We start from the raw sequence: 18,893 nt of genomic DNA, 5'->3' as shown, positions 1-18,893 counted from the left end.
GGTTTGGGCTAGTTGGTCCAGAGCTGTTCTTCGACGTCCCATTCCGATTCTGATAGTATCGGGACGCAGGCACGAGATTAGGCTCTTCCGCCGACTGCCATTGTGGCCATTGCACAGCATCGGCTGATTGACTAAAGGCCAGACCTGGTATTGTACCTCGATTCCGATCGAATGCGTTTTTGGCTGGTATGGCATGAAGACCAGGCACACTGCTGTGTGACGAAGGACCGGCGTTTCCAAAAGACCCGGGATGATGGCTGTTAGCCCCAGTTGACTGTCCTTGGTACTGGCCGTCCCCGTACCCGTACCCGAATGGGTAGTAGCTCATGATACTCCCCCGCCTTTAGCTGCTGAGTAGAGCTTTGACGATTCTTGTCCTTTGAAGGTCAGTTTGTTGGATGTCGCAATGAGTGCAGGGCCAAGAAAGTCGATGGACTCGATGGTCGCCAAAATAGAAGAGTATTGTCTGGTGCAAGGAGTGCGCGCACAGAAAGAACCACACAAATCCGGAACAGCACAGGACAGTCGACTCTTCTGAGTGAATTCGTTGGGTGATTGCGAGATGGAAACAGCCGGCTTTATGTTTGTCGTGATGATTGCAGATGAAAGTGCGTGATGCTGTGGAAAAGGTTGACGGTTGACATAACTTGTGGGCTGGTAGGTTAGTAAATATAATTAGCACGAAAATATTCGCGCGCTTCAAAAGCCTCTTTGGATCAACAATAATAGCAACAACAGCTCAAGGTCTGGATGGCCTAAAAGCGTCGGGTTGCTGGCATGGACACGAGGCCGAGAATAAGTTGGAATAACTTGTGGTTGGGAAAAGAAATTCAAAGACCGATTTCCGAGTGATCGTCTCGACGCGATCCGAAGATGCGCTAATCCTAATTGGGATGATGGTGTACTTCGACGATGGGACTCTTCTTATCATCACGTGACCCTTATCATCATCCCTGTTTTGTTTACTTTGGTGCGGGTAGTCCAAGCAACCAAGCGCCTTCCCCGACTTTACAGGCTCAGAGGCGGCCTGACATCACTCACCAAATATCACACCGAATAACATCTCGACCTCCTGCTTCCCAATTGCTTTTTCTTGGTCGAGAGGATACCTTTTTCTTTCCTTTTGTTTCTTCAATTCCTCAACTTCCCTTCTCAACTTCTCAGCTAACGCGAACCACCTTCCTTGATGGTCTCCTCCCCCAACAAGAACAAGTGTGAGCCTAACACAGAAGACAACAGGGAACGCGTGTTCGCGGTGTACAATCAACCGAGACTCTTGTCCATGTTCGGTTTCTGGTGGCCTTGAGCAGCAGGACCTTCTCATCAAGGGCCACCGAAAACCTCCACCATGTCACTACGCAATAACCCTTTCACCAGGGCCACGTCCTCTTCTCCCGGGCCAGGCAGCAACACCAACACCAGGCCCAAGTCTGGCTCTCTTCTTTTTACGTCTTCCAACCCCTTATTCCCTCCATCTAGTACCGCAGTGCCCTCATCCAATGGAGGAAATCAGTCCCAGCCCACCGGCTTAGCACCGGCACTCGTCCCAGTGGGCACATCACGTCGCCATTCCCGCGGCGACTCGAGAAATACTACACCCATGTCCAACACGTTTGCACCCTCGTTCATCAAGAGCGAGGAGATGCGACGTGGCATAGATCCCGTCAACGGCATCGAGGGAGAGAATGACTTTTCAGGGAAGCGTTACGTGTGGCTTAAGGATCCCCAGGTAGCCTTCGTCAAGGGCTGGATCGTCGAGGAGCGAGCAGACAACAGGATATTGGTCCAATGCGATGATGGCACAGTAAGTAACAGGCTTCCCAGCAAAGCAGGAGGAAAGGTGTCTGACAAGGCGGGGAACAATAGCAACGAGAGGCCGACATTGACAGCGTCGACAAAGTGAACCCCGCCAAGTTCGACAAGGCAAACGATATGGCCGAATTGACCCATCTGAACGAAGCGTCTGTTGTCCACAACCTCCATATGAGGTACCAAGCCGACCAAATCTACACCTACTCGGGTCTCTTCCTTGTCACCGTGAACCCTTACTGCCCCTTGCCCATATACACCAACGACTACGTCAACATGTACAAGGGCAGGAGCCGGGAAGACACGAAGCCGCACATCTTCGCCATGGCCGATGAAGCCTTCCGGAACCTCGTCGAGCAGGGGGAGAACCAGAGCATCCTGGTGACCGGAGAGTCCGGTGCCGGCAAAACCGAGAACACGAAAAAGGTCATCCAGTATCTGGCTGCCGTTGCCTACCAGGAGAACCCGTCTAAGCTACGGTCGCAGCAGTCCAACCTTTCGCAGCAGATCCTACGCGCCAACCCTATATTAGAAGCCTTTGGCAATGCCCAGACCGTACGCAACCACAACTCGTCCCGCTTTGGCAAATTCATTCGGATCGAGTTCAACCGCACCGGCTCCATCGTCGGCGCCTTCATCGACTGGTATCTCCTCGAAAAGTCGCGCGTCGTTCGGATCAACTCGCAGGAGCGCAGCTACCACGTCTTCTACCAGCTCCTCAAAGGCGCGGACGCGCGCTTGAAGCGGGAGTTTCTCATGGACGGGATGGATGTGGAGCATTTCGCATACACGCGCGACGGTCACGACAGCATCGTGGGCGTCTCCGACCGAGACGAATGGAATTCCCTCATCGAAGCATTCAACATCATGGGCTTCTCCGACCAGGACCAGCTCTCCATTCTGCGGACCATTGCCGCCGTCCTTCATCTCGGCAACGTCTCGGTGGTCAAAGAAAGCCGCGCCGCTGACCAGGCGCGGCTGGCACCAGACGCGAAGGAACAGGCCGCCAAAGTATGTAGGCTGCTCGGCGTCCCCCTGGAACCTTTTCTCAAGGGCCTGCTGCATCCCAAGGTAAAGGCCGGTCGGGAATGGGTAGAGAAGGTCCAGACCCCTGAACAAGTCCGGCTCGGACTCGATGCGCTGTCCAAGGGCATCTACGAGCGAGGTTTCGGCGATTTGGTCACCCGCATCAATCGCCAGCTCGACCGGACAGGCATGGGCATGGGCATGGACGAATCCCACTTCATCGGCGTCCTGGACATTGCCGGGTTCGAAATCTTCGAACAAAACAGCTTTGAACAGCTCTGCATCAACTACACCAACGAGAGGCTCCAGCAGTTCTTCAACCACCACATGTTTGTCCTCGAGCAGGAAGAATATGCCCGGGAGCAGATCGAATGGAAATTCATCGACTTCGGCCGGGACCTCCAGCCGACCATCGACCTCATTGAGCTCTCCAACCCCATCGGTATCTTCTCTTGTTTGGACGAGGACTGCGTCATGCCAAAGGCGACGGACAAGTCCTTCACCGAGAAGCTGAACTCGCTCTGGGACAAAAAGTCCAACAAGTATCGGCCTTCCCGCCTCGGACAAGGCTTCATCCTTACCCACTACGCCGCCGAGGTGGAGTATTCTACCGAGGGCTGGCTGGAGAAGAACAAGGATCCGCTGAATGATAACATCACGCGGTTGCTCGCTTCTTCTTCTGACCCACATATCGCCAACCTCTTCGCCGACTGCGCCGACCTGGGCGACGATGCCGCCAGCGGACGCAGCAGGGTGAAGAAGGGGCTCTTCCGCACTGTTGCCCAGAGGCACAAGGAGCAGCTGCACAGTCTCATGGCGCAGCTGCAGTCGACACATCCGCATTTCGTTCGCTGCATCCTCCCGAACCACAAAAAGAAGCCCAAGCTGTTCAACAACCTGCTGGTACTGGACCAGTTGCGATGCAACGGTGTGCTCGAAGGCATACGCATCGCACGGACGGGCTTTCCGAATCGTCTATCATTTGCCGAGTTCCGCCAGCGCTACGAGGTGTTGTGTCGTGACATGCCTCAGGGGTATATCGACGGCCAAGCCGCCGCCGCCCTGATGCTGGACAAGTTCGGATTGGACAAGGGACTGTATCGGGTCGGCCTTACGAAGGTCTTCTTCCGTGCCGGCGTCCTGGCCGAGCTCGAGGAGCAACGCGACGCCCTCATCTCGGACATCATGGTGCGGTTCCAGTCGGTAGCTCGAGGCTACATCCGGCGACGTAGCGCCTTCAAGCGACTCTTCCGGACCGAGGCCACGCGCATCATCCAGAAGAACTTCCATGTCTACCTCGACTTGGTGGACAACCCGTGGTGGCAGCTGCTGACCAAGATGAAGCCTCTCCTCGGGGATACGAGGAGCGCGACCGAGGTCAAGAAGAGGGATGCCATGATCAAGCAACTCCACGAGAAGATGCGACAAGAAGCTCTGGATCGTCAGCGGCTCGAAGAGGAGAGACGAAACGTCCAGACCGAAATGCTCCGAGTCCAGCAGACGCTGGAGAGCGAGAGGGTCTTGGCCCTCGACAAGGAGGAAATCTTCAAACGGTTGCAGCTTCGCGAAGAGGAGCTGGAGGACAAGCTGGCCGGTGCCCTGGAGGACCAGGAGCGCCTGGAGGACCAACTCGATGACCTCCTCGAGGCCAAGAAGCGGTCCGAGCAACAAGTCGAGACGTATCGTTCGCAGCTGGAGCAGGCCGCTTCGCTGATCGCCCGTCTGGAAGAGGAGAAGAAGCAGCTTTCGGCACGGACGGCGGAACTCGAGGCGGAGATTGAGGAGATTTCGCACAAGCAGTCGGAGAGGAGCGAGCAAGAAGCCGCTCTCGAAAGTGAGATTAAGATGCTCCAGAGCCAGCTTGCCCTGAAGGACCGGAAGACGCGGGATCTCGAAGGCAAGCTCCTCCAGGTGGATCAAGACCTCAGCGTCAAGCTCATGAATGCGCAGAAAGAGCTGCAGTCAGCCAAGTCTAGAGAGTCCCGCCTCGCCCACGAGAACCGCAGCGTGCAGGAGCAGTTGTCCCAGCTATCGAAGACGTCTACCGACTATGAGGATCTCGTACGCAAGAAGGAAAGCGAACTGGTGCTTCTCCGTAGAGACAACAAAAAGTACGAACTGGAATGTCAAGCTTTCGAGGAACAGAAGAAAGCTCTGCATGCAGACAAGGAGAGCGTGTCGGCGAGACTGCGCGACGTCCAGGCCGAGCTCACAGCCCTCAAGTCCCAGCAGTCCCAACTCCAACGCGAGGCCGAGGACGCCAAGCGGCTCCTCGAGGCCCGCCTTTCGGAGGATGCCCGCGCGGACGAGGGGCGCCAAGTGCTGGAAGCCCAGATCAAAGACCTCAAGCAACAGCTCTATGACGTCCAGCTCGAATCGAGCAGAGAGCGCCAGTCCCGGGACGACGTCCTGCTGTTAGGGGAGCACAAGTTTAACGCTCTCCAGGAGGAATACGACCGTCTGAACGAGGCCAAGATCATCATCGAAAAGGAACTCTACGCCCAGCAGGACACCCTGCGCCGGACAAAGGAGGCCAGGGCTACGGCCGAGACGGAACGCGACCAGGCGCGCGAAGAGATCCGGCACCTACGGGCGGCCAAGGCCCAGGCCGAGGAAGCCCGCATGGAGGCAGAGGCTGCCGGGGAACGCGCCGCCACGCGAGCCGCCCGCGAGCGTGAGACCGGCCTGCAACGAGACCTCGAAGCGGCCCAGGAACGGCTATCATGGTTCGAAGAAGAATGCGCCAAGCTCAATCGCCAGATCGAAAACTTGAACAAGCGTATCCTGTCCTCTGGCGAATTCAGTCTCAAGAGCGACCAGGCCAAGGAGAGACTCGAACGCGAACTACACACGGTCAAGAGCCGGCTCACGGCATCCGAGAATGACAATCGCGCGCTGCTGAATAAGCTGCAGCAGAAAGGGTTGGAGATTGCCCGGTCGACGTCGAGGGCCAGCGAGGCGTCTCGCGGCCAGATTCTATCGCTGCAGCGGGAAAAGCACAGAATCGAGGAGCAGAACAGCAAGCTCAACAAACAGGCGGCGGAGTCACAACTCGCCATTGCCAGTCTCGAGAAGAAGGTCGAGAAGCTGCTGTTGAACGTCGAGGACCTGACACACGAGGTTGCGCGGGAATCCAAGACGTCGCGCAATGCCGAGAAGCAGGCCTCGGCAGCCACTGCCCAGCTGGCCGAAGCCCATCGTTCACTCGAGTCGGAGAGGCACCTTCGAAGCCAGACACAGACGACGCTCCGGACGCTGCAGTCCACCCTGGAGTCGCGCGACAAGGAGCTCGAGGAACTCCGGGCCCAGATGCTCAAAGTGCTTAAGACTGTCGATCCCGGCGTAACCGTGCCCCCTGAAGAAGACAACGATGGAGCCGCGGAGGGTGGCCGGAATCTTTTCACCAAGAATTTCGACCTCGTCCGGAAGGTGGAAGACTTGCAGCAGAGCCTCCGCGTGCAGACAGCGGCCAGGGCCAATGCCGAGGCACAGCTTGCCGAAGCGCGAAAGGCGCGGGTGGACTTCTCGCCGGCCAGGCCGAAGCTGGAGGAGATGCACCCGAACGAAGCCCCCTTTAATGGGTCGCCAACGCAGAGGCGGTCGAAGCTGCACACCAGGAACTACTCCAACACTTCGACGCCGACGCGCAAATTAGCCACGGACAACACGAACGACCCCCCCATGATGGATTCGACTCGCTCTGATCGGACTGCGGACATTCTGAGCTTCAACAACCGCATGGACCTCAAGGCGGAGGTCGAGGAGCTGCAGAACCAGCTACAGATAGCCGAGATGCAGAACCGACACCTCCAGAGCCAGCTGGAGCGCAACACGCCGGGTCCCGACGCCAACCCCGACCAGAGCCCATCCCTGCGTCGGATGCAGAAGCTGGAGCAGGCCAACAGCCGACTTCACGATATGCTCGACGACTCGACCGCCAAGGTGTCTGCCCTGGAGAAGGCCATCAGGAGCGGGGAGCTCTCGCTGCGGGACATCCAGACTCGGTCCCACGAGGAGATCCTGGACGTACTCAACAGCCAGGAGGAGTCGCGGAGGGCCCTTCTTCACAGCCATCGGGATGCCATTGCCGAGCTGACCGACATCAAGGCCTACTTTGAGAAGCTGCGGCACGACCGGGCCAGGATGGAGGTCGAACTGCGGGATGCCAAGTCGGATCTGCAGGAGATGACGATGGCTCGGGAAGAAGAATCAGCCAGCCGCAGCGAGCTGCTCCAGGAGTTTACCGATTTCCAGATCCGGCTCGACGCCGAGGCGTCCAAGTTGGCCGACGTCACGTCCAGTCTTCACCTTTATAAGAGCCGGGCAGACGAGTACTTCAGCAAGCTCGAGCAGGCGGAGATTGCCGTGCTCAAAGCGAACAGGGCGGAGCAGTTCGCCCGGGGGCAGGCCAAGGACGCCGAGGAGAGGTGTGCGGAAATCATGTCGGAGCGGGAGAAGATGGACGCGGCCATTGAGGACCTGCAGCGGCAGAACCAGCGACTCGAGGAGAAGGTGGAGGACATGGCGACGGACCTCGAGGCGGCGACGCAGGCCAAGAAGAGGCTGCAGCACGAGCTCGAGGATTACCGCAACCAGAGGGCGAACGATATCGAGGACAAGGAGTCGAGCATGGAGCAGACGAGGAAGAAGTACCAGGCCGAGTTTGCGACCCTGACCAAGGAACTGGACCTCGCCCGCGAGGAGAAGTTGTTCAAGCAGGCAGAGATTGCCCGGCTTCGGGAGGAGCTCGACGAGCTGCGGTCCAAGTGGGACGACGAGGTGCTCAACAGCTCCACGTGGTCCAAGGAGAAGGCGCGTCTCGAGTCGACGCTCGCGGACGTGGTGTCGTCGCGGGAGGAGGCGGTCAACGCGCACAGCGAGGCGCAGGCCAAGGTGGTGTCGCTCCTCTCCCAGGTGCGGACGCTGCGCACGGCGGTGGACGACGTGACGTCGGAGCGCGACCTGCTGGTGCGCGAGAAGCGCGGCCTGGAGGTGCGGCTCGAAGAGGCCAAGACGGGGCTCGAGGACCTGGCCAAGGGGGACAGCCCGTCGCTCCGGGATGCGGCCAACGCGGACAGGGAGATCCTGGAGCTCCGGTCGAGCTTGGCGAAGCAGGAGGACATTGCGGCGGCGGCGGTGGAGAAGATGCGGCGGGCCGAGTCGCTGGCGGCCGAGATGCAGAAGGACGTCACGGTGGAGCGGGAGGCGAGCACGGAGCTGCAGAAGGCCAAGGCGGCGCTGGAGAAGTCGCTCAACGAGGTGCAGATCAAGCTGGTGGACTTGGAGACCAAGGGGTACTCGAGCGCCAGCCAGGACATAAAATTCTTGCACAAGCGCATTCACGAGGTGAGTTTTCGTTTCTCTTCCCAAAGAGAAGGGGTTTGCTAACCAGACGGGGCCCATGGAACAGCTCGAGACGCAGCTCGAAGAACACGAGACGGAGCGGACCAAGTCGCAACGGTCGGTCCGTAACGTGGACCGGATTGTTAAGGACCTCCAGAGCCAGATCGACCGCAAGGACAAGCAGAATGCGCAGCTGTCGGACGACGTGTCGCGGATGCGGGACAAGGTGGACAAGCTCCTCCAGACCATCGAGGAGCTGCAGGCGTCCGAGTCGGCCAACCAGCTCAGCGCGCGGCGGGCGGAACGGGAGCTCCGGGAGGAAAAGGAAAAGTGCCTCCGGCTGGAGCGGGAGATGGAGAACGTCACCATGAGGCTCGAGATGGGGGCGACTGCCATGGGCGGCAGCCTGCGCAAGTCCATCAACGGGCATTTGCCGGCGTGGAGGACGGGCCTCCATGGGGATGACGATGCGGCCTCCATGATTGACGTGCCTAATCGGAAGAGCAGCGTTAGTCGCGTGCCGAGTCTGACGAAAGGGTTTCTGTGAGGAGGCTAAGGCGGAGGCCGAGGGCTGGGACTGAATGCGAGGGCTGGGACTGAAAGCCGAGGGCTTCTCCCGTCCATCCTTTTTTACTATTAGTAGTGTTTCTTGTCTTGTTTGGGGTTGTATATGTGCAATCAGCAGCCTGGTACGGGGTGTTTGTGGGAGGTTGCTAGAGGGGGGCGTTGGAACGATGCATTTTCATGTTTCTTCGGTGCATGATGGCTGTACACGATGGTAGAAACGGGATCAATAGGATATTTACATGGTCTTATGATAGTCTGCGAGGATTCTGTTTGTGTTAATCAACGTTAGCTCGCCGAGAAAGGATCAGAGGGGCGCTGTGATGGCGTTGTATTGAAAGCTACACTCGTGTCCTTGCGGATATCTTGACGTCCGTCATCATACACCTCGGTATCCCCGTCTCGCCGTATCGTCTCGTCGTTTCGCATCGACACATTACCCATGGTATTGTAGAAGCCATCTCGGCGAGGCTGTCCTGGCTGTCCTGCATGGCAGCCAGTATATATGGATGGGTATATAATCATCATCTCACCCTCTCAAATCGCTTCACGTCGTCCGGCATACGGTAGATGCACAGCTCATAGCAAAACTGACCCCATTCCCCTGTCGTGCCCTCGTACACGGCCTCCTGCAGATCGACGCCGTACCGATGCCGATAGGCCTTCTTGATGGCCTCCATGTGGTCCCTGTCCCAGTGGAAACGAACGAGGCGGGAGGTGAGCAGTTCGCGGCGCAGCTCGTCGCGGCGAGAGGCTGTGAGGGCGTGGTGGATGAGCAAGGCGTCGCGGACGGGTTTGTTGATGACGCCGTTGAGGATGTGTGCCAGCAATTCGCCCTGGAAAGATGGTTAGAATGTAGTCTTGGTGAGGCCGAGGAGAGGATGGAATGTATGAAAAGGGCAACGTACCACCAGGTTACCGCTCTTCTTGAGAGCATCGCGGGCGAAATTGCTGCGGTACAAACGCTGATACGTCTTGAGAATCTCCTGCAGGTGGGCATCGCTCCTCTGCACGACGATGCTGATCATGAGCGTCTCCCCCCCGCGCTCAGCCTTGATGGCACGGCGCAGGTCGTCGACATCCTGGTCGACGAGGCGGTAGTCGAGCGGGATGGGGCGACCGTACGAGTCGACGTCTTCCATGCGCCGCTCTTCGAGGACGAAGAGGACGGCCTTTTTGAACTTGTCCTCCTTGAGCTCGGTGCGCATGCAGGTGACCAGGCTGTTGTCGTACTTGCGGTCGGAAAAGGCGTCCTTGATCTGGCGGATCTCGGTGTTGGTGCGGCCCATGAGGGTCTCGATGAGCAGCTCCCGGCGGGTCTTGTCGCCCTGGTACCAAAAGTTGGCCCAGTAGGCCTCGCTCTCCCAGCGGCCGAGGGCGACCGAGTAGCAGGCCTTCATGAGGTGCGGGTCGGCGTCCTTGAGGCGCGCGCGGATGTGCTTGGCCAGGTTGACGCCCTTGCGTTCGGGACCCGTCCGGACGAGGACCCTGTACTCGCGCCGCAGCTCCATGACTTGGTCGTGGGTCAGGCCGGGCAGGATCTCGATGAGCGGGGCGGTTTGCGGCGGGGCGTCTCTCCTGGATCCCTTGAGGGCGTCGGCCAGGCGGGTGGCGTGGTCCAGGGGGTCGTGGAAGCGGGCACGGCGGTTGGGCTTTGAGCCGCGTTCGTCTTCCAAGTTGAGGAGCGAGGGGGACTCGGCCGTATGGGGACCGGTGTTGGAAGCCAGGAGCATGGGGGACGGCATGGGCGACATGTCCTGATAGGTGCCGCGGTACGACTCGAGCAGGGGGGATCCCGGGGCGGCAGCGAGGGAGGTGGCCACGGGACCGTGGGGGTTGCTGACGGAGAGGGAGGACATGCGCTCGATGGGGGGTTGCGGGGATCGGGATCGATCACGTCTCGAGCCTCGCCTATCTCCGCCGGGTTCGACGGTAAGGACGCTGGGGTTCAATGCCCCTGGGTCGCTGGGAGGATCCCGGGGAGGCAGGCGAATGGCAGGGTTGGCGCTCGCATCGCGTTCGTGTCGGGGCCGGTACGAATCGTCATAGTGGCCAGAGCCATAGGCAGGTACAGGCGGTCCATCCCCTCGAGGTTCGCCATGGTATCGCAACCTGTCGCTGTAATCGGCCTCGGCGTAACCGTACGTCCTGGGCTCGTGGTAGCTGTATCTTCCCGGAGGGGATTCGGGGCGGGGAGACCTGGCTCTCGAGGTGCGTCTTTCGCGACGCGCCTCCTTCTGGTCGTCACCTAGGTAGGATTCTCTTCGGCTCTTTTCGCGGTCGGATTCCCGATCTCGGTCTCCGTCTCGCTCGCGCTCCCGTTCGCGGCCGTCCTCCTCAGCATATCGGTCGCGACGGATCCTCTCCCTGTCGGAATCCCGGTCCCTCTCCCTCTCCCTTTCCCTGTCACGACCCTTATCGTCGTGGTTGTCTTTATTGTCGTCCTCGCCAGCCCGGCGGCGATCCCTGCGACTCTCATCGTGTTCTTCGTCGGGAGCCTTGTCCTCGGGGGGTGCTGTGCTACTGGCACGAGCGTACTTTTGAGGCAGGAATTTGAGCTTCTCATCGTCTATAGGTGACGGCGGTGGCGGTTCGTCTCTCCCTTCTTGCTTGCCCTCGCGTGGCTCCCCCGGTTCGAGATCCCGGCGCGCGGTGCCCTCGTCGGGAAACCTGTCGCGAGAGGAACGGTACTCGTCGGGCGGCGGGATCTGGTCTCGCGAGCTGCCGTAGTAGCTTGGGCCGACAACAGATGATGGAGCACGATCCTGAGGGTAGGTCGCGGGCGCATGGTCATAGTATCCGGTATACATGGAGTGGTGGCCTGGGAACAGGCTCTCGTCTTCGGGGTAGGGGATGGCACCAGCTGTTCCGGCTTCAGTTCCACTCCCATCTGCGACAGGTGGGACATCCTCCGGTGGAGGAGCATCGCGGCGGCGGCGGCGGCGGCGGCGATCATAGTCACGATCTTCAAGGTCGTCTTCGGGGTAAGCGTACGAAGGCTCACGAGCCTCCATTATGCGAGGGACTCCAGGGCTTCGACTTCGCGCGCGACGGCCGCTGGGAGACCTGGAGCGATCTCTGCGGCCGCTCTCGTCGACCTGGAGAGACATGCCAGAGTGAGGAGGAAGACGAGTTTCAAGCGAAATGAGGGAATGCAAAGAGGAAGAACGGTAAGAATAAGGAGGAAGGGAATCGATAACGGCAGTGTTTTGTTTTATAAGATTTCGCTTTCAGAATTGTGGTAATACAAGTGTGGGAGTGGGAAGAAGAGCGTAAGGCTGAGACGCGACTCGACTCGGTGTCACGCAAGAGGTTAGGGCGGGTGGCTTGCGTAGGCCGAGCAGTACGAGTACGTACCGAGCCGAGGGCGGGGCTGGGGTTTGGTTCCTGGACCCAGGGGACTAGCGTCACAAGTACAGGGTACTAGTGCTGACATAATACGGATAAAGAGGATGTTGTCGCGTGATGATTCGAGGATTCAAAGGAAGGCCGAGTTGGCTCGCTCCAAACTTTGACATGATCTCCATATGTAAGAGAAGGATTGGCCTTGCAGGAGACATATATTGTACGTGTACGTTGTAGTGTAGTGCAGTGTAGTGCAGCGTTCTGGTTGTCGGCTTCCAGGATCTCGGGGACATGATCCATTTTTTCGTGGACAACGGTAGGCCAACGCCAGACGCGGATGCAGGACCGACAGGGGCGTGTCGTATAAACCGTTGTGACGACGTAACGGATGGATACGATTGCACGACAGGTGGAGGGTTGTGATCAGTTGATGGCTGAAGCGGCTGTAGCTGCAGGTGTTGCGTTGCAGTTGAATATCCTGGCTATGGGTACGCTGTAGTGTGGGTACATGTGTCTATCTGCCAGTCGGAAAGTAATTGTTCCTCCCCGAAGCTGGCCCGGAAAAGGAGGAGCGTATTACTAAGTTATGTATTACTAAGCTATTACAACGCAGATCCACACTCCCATCTCATAATCTAATAATACACCATCTCAGGGAACCTCATCCAAATCCACATCTACATCGCCTACTCCTTTCCCTTGACAACTCTTTCCCTTTTCCCCGCCTCATCTTTCACTCCGCCGGCGACCCTAACACCAAAGAGGTCTACGGGGGGTCTTCAAGGCCGGCATGGCCGCTGCGGCGCCGTCGAACGACTCCAACGGCTCGTTTCCCTCTCCCCCATCCGAGTCTCCCCAGGACGGCTCCGAGCCCTTCCCACCTCTCTCCCGCGCCTCCACCGTCCCCGCCACCTTCCACGGCGCGGGGCCCCATTTCCCGTCGGGTAACGCTGTCCTCGAGGCGTCACCGGGGCCGACTGCCACGCTTCCTCACCGCCAGGACCGTTCCCACCTCGCCCCGGAAGACGCCATCTTCGCGTCCCCTCCGCGCCATCATGACGAAGAACAACAACAGCAACACCGCGGTCTCTATTCTCACTTTGACGTCAACCCGGCCGACGCGGGCCTCCTCTCGGCCGACGACTCCCTGAACCGACCCCGCCGCCATGCCAGGAGCCGGGGCCGACACCAGCATCGCCACGGCGGCAAGCGCCGGTGGAAGAAGCTCCTCTGGGTGAAGCAGTCCTACCCCGACAACTACACCGACCAGGCCACCTTTCTCGAGAACCTGCAGCGGAACCCGCGTCTTAAACCTTATGATTTCTGGCCCCTGGTCGCCGACTCGACCGTCATCGTCCAGCACGTCTGTTCCGTCATCATCTTTGTCGTTTGCTTTGTCGGTATTTTCCAGGAGCGCGTGTCCCCCGTGGCCGTCGTCTCGTGGAGCAGCCTCGCCCACGTTTATCGGTTGGATTCTCTGGGAACGCTGGGATGCCGACGAGATGGACTCTGCCGCTGCGGCGGCTACGGCGGCGGCGGCAACTGCCGCTGCTGCTACTGCTGCTGCTGCTGCTGCCGGCACTTCTTCTTCCATCTCCACGAACGGATCGTCGGACATTGGGGGTAGCGTCGCAACGATGGGGACGGAAAGCAGCGGGACAAAATCCACCATCCACCGCCCCGTCCCACTCCCTCTCCCTTCCCACGCCTCGCCACAGGTTCCCTCGGCAGGACTCTCCGCTGCCCCTCCTTCCGCCGCCAGCTCCGCTACCGACCTGTCGTCCAACAGCTCAGCACGCTATTCCCACTCGGCCGCTACCGCTACCACTGCGGCTACCTCGACTGCCACCGCCAAGACCACCTTTGTTCACTCGACCGCGTCGGCAACCTCCCCAACCCCCTCTCATCCTTCCCGCGCCAGCCAAGACACCGCCGATCCCCGTCCTCCAACCCTAGCCCCTTCGCCCCTTCCGCCGAACCCGCGCCGGCTCCGCGCCTACTCATACTCGGTCCCGCCGCGCTCCCACCCAGCGACGAGCCGGACCCACGAGCGGCTGGGCACGCTCAAGTCGGCCATCCTCATCTGGTCGACGCTGCTGGGGCTCTCGCCGATCCTCAAGTCGCTGACGCGGTCGACGTCGTCCGACTCCATCTGGGCCATGTCCTTCTGGCTCCTGGCCGTCAACATCTTCTCCTTCGACTACTCGACCGCCGGGTCGGCCTCGGCCCGCGTGCCGGCCTCGCTGTCCACCAACGCCGCCCTCATGGCCTCCACCGTGCTCGCCTCGCGCCTGCCCTCCACCGGCCAGGTCTTCTCCCTCACCCTCTTCTCCATCGAGGTCTTTGGCCTCTTCCCCGTGTTCCGCCGCTACGCGCGCAGCCGCTCCTGGTCCTACCACTACGCCATGACGGCCCTCCTCGTCCTCGGCGCCGGCGCCGGCGTCGGCATCATCCTGGGCGACCACAGCGGTACGGGTCCGGGGCCGCTGTTCCCTTGGAAGAACGCCCTCGTGGGCATGATCGTCGGCGCTCTGGCTTCCGCGTTGGCCATGGGGGGCTGCAGCTGGTGGTTGATTGGTCTCCAGAAGTACAAGAATGAGATTTACGGGCCGTGGGACCCAGCGCGGCCCATCATTATGAGCCGTCGGCAGTGGGATTGACGATGGGTTGACATGTTATCTATTTCCATACCTAGATAGACGTTTACCCTTTTGCCTCGAATTAGAGTAATAATAATCATCCAAATCTGATACTTTGATGGTGTCGAGGAGCATGAAGAGCGACTTGTCTGAGTACTTTATGGGAAGTATAAGTACAAGCCTTCGGAGTGACTCGGTTGTGTCTCGGGAGGAACTCGGATGTGTCTCGCCCGCCGATCACATCTTCTCTCTCAGGCGTCTGAGATCCCACGATGCTAGCTCTCAAGTCTTCACTACTCTTGTATTTATTTATTTATTAGACAACATATAATAGACAATTACTCATGTACAAAGTGGAAGTCACGCCAGAAGTACCGTATTCGTATGAAAGCGAGCCCTTCCCAATAGAAGCGACTGCTACTGCGACTTGAGCTAAGGAGATACGTACTACATACATGTACATATAGGTACCTTACGTTGTAGTGTACTTGATCATCTTGGCCCTCGTTTCCCCTCTCCATTGTTTCCCCATTCCTTTACGGTAATGGAATGATAGGTAGTGTAAACGTGGGAGGCCAGTCTTGAATTTATTTTCTTCTATTCATATAATCTTCTTCTCATTTCAGGTCTCATCATGCCCGGTGCATCGTCCCCCAAAATCCACGTCGCCGCATCCGAGGCGAAACGGCTCGTCGAGGAGACCCTTCGCGGAAACGGCGTGCCCGCCGACCACGCCGCCCTCGTCGCCCGCTGCCTCGTAGCCGCCGACCTCCGCGGCGTGGACTCGCACGGCATCAACCGCCTGCCGTCCTACGTGGCACGCATCCGCCAAGGCGTCATGGACCCCGGCGCCCAGCCGACCGTACGACAGGTCACGCCGGTGGTGGCGCACGTGGACGGGCAAAACGGCTTCGGGTTCGTGGCCGCGCAGGCAGGCATGGCGGCGGCCATCGACGCGGCCCGCACGTACGGCATCGGCATGGCAAGCGTGTCGCGGTCCAACCACTTTGGCATGAGCGCCTGGGTCGTGCAGCAGGCCGTCGACGCCGACATGATGAGCCTCGTCTTCACCAACTCGAGCCCCGCCCTCCCTGCCTGGGGTGGGCGGAGCAGACTCATGGGCGTGTCGCCCATTGCGTGCGGCGCCCCGGGGAAGAGGAAGGATAGGCCCTTCATACTCGACATGGCGCCCTCGGTGGCCGCGAGGGGGAAGATTTACAAAGCGAGCCGGAGGGGTGAGAAGATCCCCGCGGACTGGGCGTTGAATGCGCAGGGCGAGCCGACGGATGACCCCGCCGCGGCGCTCGAGGGGGTCATGCTGCCCATGGGTGGGCCCAAGGGCTCGGGCTTGGCCATCATGATGGATGTGTTTTCGGGGGTGTTGTCGGGGTCCGCGTTCGCAGGTCACGTCACGGGTCCTTACGATGCTTCCAAGCCCGCGGACGTCGGGCACTTCTTAGTCGCCATCAAGCCCGACCTCTTCATGAGTCTGGACGATTTCAGGGACCGCATGGAGTACCTGTACCAACGGGTCGTGGGGTCAGACAAGGCGGCCGGGGTGGATCGGATTTACTTTCCGGGCGAGATTGAGCAGCTTGTACAGGAGGAACGCGACAAGACGGGAATACCTTTTGTTCAAGCCGAGATTGATGCTTTGAATGAGGAAGCTGGGAGGGTCGGGGTGGATCTGTTGAAGGCGGTCTGAGACGGCTTTTTCCCTTTTTTTTTCTTTTTCTTTTTTTGCCTCTTTTCCCTTACCGGTCACGTGGAACCTTTGGACTAGTGCCTCGGTCCAGCGGGAAACAGCGGGTCTTCTTGGAGAGGGGCAGGAACACGGAGTAAGCTAGGTGTCCACATTTCGGCTATCGATAAGACCGATAAGCCGATAAGGGCGTCACAGCTGAGGTGGATTTCCTCGTGCGGAAGGAAGCGCGGGGAGGAATCGGTTCAATCTCGAATTCTTCTCCATCCAGCCTCTCTACTCCCGCAATCAATCACCGCACCACAACAATTTGCCATACAAAGTAATTAATCACTCCGATCAGTGGCGGAAACCTTGCCGTCGACTGATACTTTTCTTTTTTTCGCTCTTGCATCTCTCTCCCTCTCTTCCCGTCCCTTTTCTACCCCTCCCCCTCGCTCAACACTCAATCTGGGCTCCCCACCACCACCAACCTCCCGAAGCCGTCGCCAACCGCCGGTCGCAATTAATCCCTCGAAAAGCCTCACCGGATTGCATCGACCTATCGACCCTCTTTTTTAATTCTCTGCTCTCTTCTCCACCTCTCCCCTCTCTCATCCACACTTCAATTGAAAGAAAGAAAGAAAACCGTGCCGGTCACGATCAAACTGCCGTTGCGCCGACGAATGAATAAAGACAAATCGTCCATATACGAAGCATCGGCCCACCCGCCACCATGTCTCCCGATATCGGGGAGCCGTCTGCCGTGAGCTCAGATGCCACGCGACCTCAACACGACAAGCGAGAGGAACCAGAAGAGACATTAGCATCGCGAGATGCCCAGCATGCCGATTCGACTGTCCGCCGCCACAAGCGCACCACCACCTCGACCGAGGAAATCGAAAATACAATCATCCACCCGGGCTCGGTCCGCATCAATGTCGAGGGCGCCTTCATCGTTGATTCGGGCTCATCCTCCCCGAGTCTCTCTTCCAGCTGCGGATGTCCCACCAACGATATCCGCTTGCCCAACCACCATGCCGTCGTGGGCCACATTGCCGTCGATGTACGCTTGATTTCTTTGATTGTATTGATGTCTATATGCAATTCCTTTACTAACACAATACAGATTGGCGGCTCGCTTATCAAACTCGTCTACTTCTCAAGGGAAGCCCACTCGACAGACCCTGGCGGTCGCCTCAACTTTATCAACTTCGAGACGGATCGCATAGACGACTGTCTCGAGTTCATGCGCCAAATCAAAGACAAGCAACAGAGACTCAATGGCTCCCAACCCGGCGCCCTCTGCGTCATGGCCACCGGCGGCGGCGCCTACAAGTTCTACGACAAGATCAAGGACGTCCTTGCCGTCGACGTCATCCGCGAGGACGAAATGGAGTGCCTCATCATCGGCCTCGACTTCTTCATCACCGAGATCCCCCGCGAGGTCTTCACCTACAGCGAGACCGACCCCATGCACTTCGAATCCCCCTCCGACGACATTTACCCCTACCTCCTCGTCAACATCGGCTCCGGCGTCTCCATGCTCAAGGTGTCCGGCCCCCGCCGCTTCGAACGCGTCGGCGGTACCTCCCTCGGCGGCGGCACCCTTTGGGGCCTCCTCTCCCTCCTCACCGGCGCCCGCACCTTTGACGAGATGCTCGACGCCGCCGAGCGCGGCGACAACACAAAGGTCGACATGCTCGTCGGCGACATTTACGGCGCCGACTACGGCAAGATCGGCCTCAAGAGCACCACCATCGCCTCCTCCTTTGGCAAGGTCTTTCGCATGAAGCGCGAGGCCGAGTCGGCCGCCGAGGACAGTGGCGGCCTGCGCAACACCGACGACCAGCACTGCCAAAGGGAGCCCGAGCTGAAAGGCCAGGACCGCCCCAGCAATCAAAACGACGAGACCACCGCCCAAGCAAACCCCGCCGCGTCATCGCCGCACGAAACACAACCCCGCGCCGCCGGGGCCAACACCACCACCACCTCGGACGGCAGGGAAGATGCCCCCTTTACCGCCGCCGACATCTCCCGCTCCCTCCTCTACGCCATCTCCAACAACATCGGCCAGATCGCCTTCCTCCAATCCCAGATCCACAACCTCTCCCACATCTACTTTGGCGGCTCCTTCATCCGCGGCCACCGCCAGACCATCAACACCCTCTCCTACGCCATCAAGTTCTGGTCCCAGGGCCGCAAGCAGGCCTACTTCCTCCGCCACGAGGGCTACCTCGGCGCCGTCGGCGCCTTCCTCAAGCGACAGCCCCACAACTGGGGCCGCCGCGGTAGCTTCGAGGCCACCGCCGCTTCCATCCCCCCTCCGCCCGAGGGCGGCCTCTTGGGCCTCGAGGCGCGCCTCAGGCAAAAGGCCGAGGCGGACGCTTCGCCGTCCTCGCTTGATCGCGATCCCGAGATGCAGAGTCTCATCGATGATTACGCTGAAGATTCGGGGACGGCCATGTAAGTCGTCGTCGGTCTGA

General features: G+C 59.3%; 5 protein-coding genes across 5 annotated transcripts; 4 read left to right on the top strand and 1 right to left on the bottom strand.

Moving 5' to 3' along the window:
* Positions 1–1,348: 1,348 nt before the first annotated feature.
* ACRALDRAFT_2040151 (uncharacterized protein) lies at positions 1,349–8,725 on the top strand (the record flags this gene model as incomplete). The annotated part of the gene is made up of 3 exons (XM_071021028.1): positions 1,349–1,804; positions 1,867–8,181; positions 8,246–8,725. The coding sequence occupies 3 exons, from the start codon at positions 1,349–1,351 to the stop codon at positions 8,723–8,725; spliced, it is 7,251 nt and encodes a 2,416-aa protein (XP_070876815.1).
* Positions 8,726–9,266: 541 nt separating this feature from the next.
* ACRALDRAFT_2097907 (uncharacterized protein) lies at positions 9,267–11,552 on the bottom strand (the record flags this gene model as incomplete). Its single annotated transcript, XM_071022856.1, has 3 exons — positions 9,267–9,578; positions 9,651–10,653; positions 10,942–11,552. 3 exons carry the CDS (start codon positions 11,550–11,552, stop codon positions 9,267–9,269), a joined length of 1,926 nt encoding a protein of 641 aa, XP_070876814.1.
* Positions 11,553–12,810: 1,258 nt separating this feature from the next.
* ACRALDRAFT_1079882 (uncharacterized protein) lies at positions 12,811–14,832 on the top strand. Its single transcript, XM_071018953.1, has 2 exons — positions 12,811–13,546; positions 13,590–14,832. The coding sequence occupies exons 1-2, from the start codon at positions 12,878–12,880 to the stop codon at positions 14,745–14,747; spliced, it is 1,827 nt and encodes a 608-aa protein (XP_070876813.1). The 5' UTR covers positions 12,811–12,877; the 3' UTR covers positions 14,748–14,832.
* Positions 14,833–15,360: 528 nt separating this feature from the next.
* On the top strand, positions 15,361–16,431 carry ACRALDRAFT_1079881 (uncharacterized protein; the record flags this gene model as incomplete). The annotated part of the gene is made up of 1 exon (XM_071018952.1): positions 15,361–16,431. The coding sequence occupies one exon, from the start codon at positions 15,361–15,363 to the stop codon at positions 16,429–16,431; it is 1,071 nt and encodes a 356-aa protein (XP_070876812.1).
* Positions 16,432–17,143: 712 nt separating this feature from the next.
* On the top strand, positions 17,144–18,877 carry ACRALDRAFT_2025504 (uncharacterized protein; the record flags this gene model as incomplete). Its single annotated transcript, XM_071020316.1, has 2 exons — positions 17,144–17,473; positions 17,537–18,877. 2 exons carry the CDS (start codon positions 17,144–17,146, stop codon positions 18,875–18,877), a joined length of 1,671 nt encoding a protein of 556 aa, XP_070876811.1.
* Positions 18,878–18,893: the final 16 nt, after the last annotated feature.

Source organism: Sodiomyces alcalophilus, assembly GCF_042370955.1.
Source record: "Sodiomyces alcalophilus JCM 7366 unplaced genomic scaffold ACRALscaffold_2, whole genome shotgun sequence".
NCBI lineage: Eukaryota > Fungi > Ascomycota > Sordariomycetes > Glomerellales > Plectosphaerellaceae > Sodiomyces > Sodiomyces alcalophilus.
This window is presented reverse-complemented; position numbering and strand designations above follow the sequence as displayed.

What these genes read in the sequence shown, in the direction of transcription:
- ACRALDRAFT_1079882 (XM_071018953.1), top strand. Translation starts at nt 12,878, where the DNA reads ATGGCCGCTGCGGCGCCGTCGAACGACTCCAACGGCTCGTTTCCCTCT. An exon ending in CGTGGAGCAGCCTCGCCCAC is followed by an intron (nt 13,547 to 13,589) that starts GTTTATCGGTTG and finishes GATGCCGACGAG; the next exon opens with ATGGACTCTGCCGCTGCGGC.